Genomic DNA, 3,132 nt, shown 5'->3' with positions numbered 1-3,132 from the left:
TATTGATTAGTGCAGTAATAATACTTGGGTAGCTCAGGTGTACTTATTTCATATTTTAAAGAAACAAATAATTTTTTGTTTTATATAAAGCTATTTCAGAACATGAGTACAAAAATATTTAAATGGATTTCACAATTAAGTACTCTGAAAATGGAGGTAAAATGATTGACATTTTCAAATAGTTTTTTTAATGTAACAATCTAAAGATAATTAACCAAAAACATTAGAACTAATAATGAATTCAATAGGATGGTTAGATGCAAAATCAATAGCTTTCCTATACCAAAGAGAGAGTATAGTGGAAAATGAACCCATTTATATGCAGTGCTGTATTAAATTTATCAGGAATTTTAAGGGGCCTTAAAGCTAATATGAAGACCAGACCTCTTTACTAAGAGATGTTTTTAAAAAGGCTTGAATAAATGAAGAGACATTGTACATTACTTGATGAGCAGATAGAACACTTTAAAGATTTCTGTTATCTTTAGATTAATTTCTTGGTTAAGTACAATTCCAATAAAAATTCTAATAAGATTAGTTCATATAGAGTGGACTAGAATAATAAAAATTATTTGAAAAATAAAGAAGAGCGAAAGGAGGGATACGTATTGTCAGATAAAGTATAACAGTTGTGCTTGGAAAATAATTAGCAGACAGACGTTGAGATAACACTTGCACCAGGAACAGGCACTAACATAGTCATACACCAGATGACAGCACTGCAATCAACGATGGGCTGCATGGGGTGGTAGGGTCTCATATAAATTATAATCTTATGTTTCTGTAAGATTATAATACCATGTTTTTATTGTACCTTGTCTATGTTTGGATATGTTAGATACACAAATACCTCACAGTGTGTTGCAATTGCCTAGTGTATTCAAGCATGCTGTGCAGGTTTTTAGCCCAGGAGCAATAGACTGTATACTAGGTAGCCTAGATGTGCAGTAGGCTGTACCATCTTGGCTTATGTGAGCACCCTCCATGATGTTCATACATCAACAAAGTCAGCTAACGACACATTTCTCAGAACATATCTCTGTTGTTAAGTGCCACATAACTATGTAAGTAACCAAAACAATGAATAAGCCACAAAGTGAAAGCTTAGTAACAATACTATTTGTTAATACATCCCATAGACAAAATAAAAAGCTGTAAAGAGGTCAAAGAGAGGAGGAGTTTAATCTATTTGATCTTTCTTAGTGGATAAAGGTCCTGCAGCATATGGAGGAAAATGCCGAAGTTGGAAAGATGGTAGGCTCTGTGTACATCCATAAATTTCTCTCCTTGTTATCTCTTTCTGGAAAAACATAGCAGCTAGGTCAAGCATTCTGGTGATAGGGGAGAGGGAGGAGATAGAAAGGAGACCTAGCTGGTTGGAAAATAAAAGGCAGTCAATCTCAGGATCTAAGTGACTGAAATGGATCTCCAAGTCCCCAAAGGTGGTCATTGGCAAAGCCCTCTAGTTTAGGTAGCAAAACATTTGCCAAATGAATGAATGTCAGTTAACTGGGAGATTCTTGGAATTGCTGCAGCTGAGCTGACATCTCAACCAACCACAGGATCCAGGATTGTCATCAAAATTAAAGTGAGAGGCAAATAGCCACTTGTACAGTATTATGTACCCTGAGACTACCTATTTGAAATCATCCATTCAGACCCAGTCATTTCGTTAGCCTTGCTTTGATGTAACCTTACATTTTATTTGATTTAAGTTTTCAGATCTCATTTATTGTGTTCTAGAAGCATTTTGTTATACCTGGAAGGTAAGTACAAAAAGAAATATAAACTGTAGAAAATATATAAATTTCAGGAACAATAGGTAATATCAATAGAGGAATAGTGAGAGACATACAGTGTTCAAAAAAGAGGCCAGATTACCACTACGATCCATTAGAGTCTGTAAGAAAGAAGGGTTAGGAACCGTGCAGGTGATTGGGAGAAGGGGAAAAGTTTAGCAGGGACCTTAAATGCTCAGCTCCTGTTGATCCAGACAGCAGTAGCGGCTAAGAGCTTGCACAATATGGAACCAAAGAGACCAAAATATATTGGAAGCAAGGTAGTTCATCTCAGGTCACTGTTATGTAGTTTTTCTCTGAATTGTAAAGGGATGTGTTCATGTTACTTTATTTTCAGTCCAATTCTATTTCCACCTACCTCGTGCCTTTAATACTCTCTTTTCTCATTGTATTCGGTGGTGTGTTTCACATTTTGCTCTTTTGAGATGCCAGCTATTTCTTGATGACTAGAGATATTGCTGTCTAATTTATGTATGTGACACAAGCAGGTTTGAATATTGTTGCCTAATTTCAGTGACAACATTCATTAAAGTTTTATTACTTTTGCAGGAGTTTTGCAAATTTTTGGAGCTCCTTTTGACTGACATTATCTTTTTGTATTAGGAGAAATGAAACTCTACTTGGAATAAAAAAACTAAAATATAGAGACAGTATCTTGAATAAAAAGGGAAGCAAACCTTTGAAGAGGTTCAAAGCTGCAGTAGTAGAGTTTGGAAAAGTAAGTTTTCTGAATTTTGAATTTCAGGTAATGAAATTAAGAGATTTGTATATCTAGCTATGCTTGGCTGTAATTTGTTATAATATGAAACAGAAGGAAATAACAACAATTATAGTTTTATAATTATACAATATGACTTTTAAGTTATTAGATATTTTTTTCTTTGTGTGGGAAAGGCTTTTTTTTATTTTTATTTTTATTTACTTTATTTTTATTAAGTGTTATCTGTGTATATTAATGCAATCATGGGGTACAGTGTGGTGTTTTCATATACAATTTGAAATATTTTCATCAAACTGGTTAACATAGTCTTTATGTCATTTTCTTAGTTATTGTGTTAAGATGTTTATATTCTACTTTTAGAAAGATTCACTTGTATCCTTGAAAGATATACCATAGAGGTGATCTCGCCAATCACCCTCCACCTATCCACCCACCTCCCTCCCCATAAGAATATGGGGAGGGTAGCCCTCCCCATATTCTTAGGGTATAATTAGGTTATAGCTTTCATATGAAAGCTATAAATTAGTTTCATAATGGGGCTGTGTACATTGGATACTTTTTCTTCCATTCTTGTGATACTTTGCTAAGAAGGACATTTTCCAGCTCCAATCA

At 34.2% G+C, this 3,132-nt stretch overlaps 1 protein-coding gene across 1 annotated transcript in view; it reads left to right on the top strand.

Annotated features, from left to right (window-relative positions):
* The window catches only part of CFAP54 (cilia and flagella associated protein 54), a 301,384-nt gene that overhangs the window by 126,135 nt on the left and 172,117 nt on the right, over nt 1-3,132 (top strand). The window contains exon 31 of the mRNA XM_012814149.2: nt 2,403-2,517. Within this exon, the coding sequence (XP_012669603.2) occupies nt 2,403-2,517 (115 nt within the window). The remainder of the gene's footprint in view (nt 1-2,402; nt 2,518-3,132) is intronic.

The sequence above is a fragment of the Otolemur garnettii genome, unplaced genomic scaffold (assembly GCF_000181295.1).
Source record: "Otolemur garnettii isolate 467f Iridium unplaced genomic scaffold, OtoGar3 scaffold00007, whole genome shotgun sequence".
NCBI lineage: Eukaryota > Metazoa > Chordata > Mammalia > Primates > Galagidae > Otolemur > Otolemur garnettii.
Note: the sequence above shows the minus strand (reverse complement) of the source record. Positions and strands in the feature narration are given on the sequence as shown.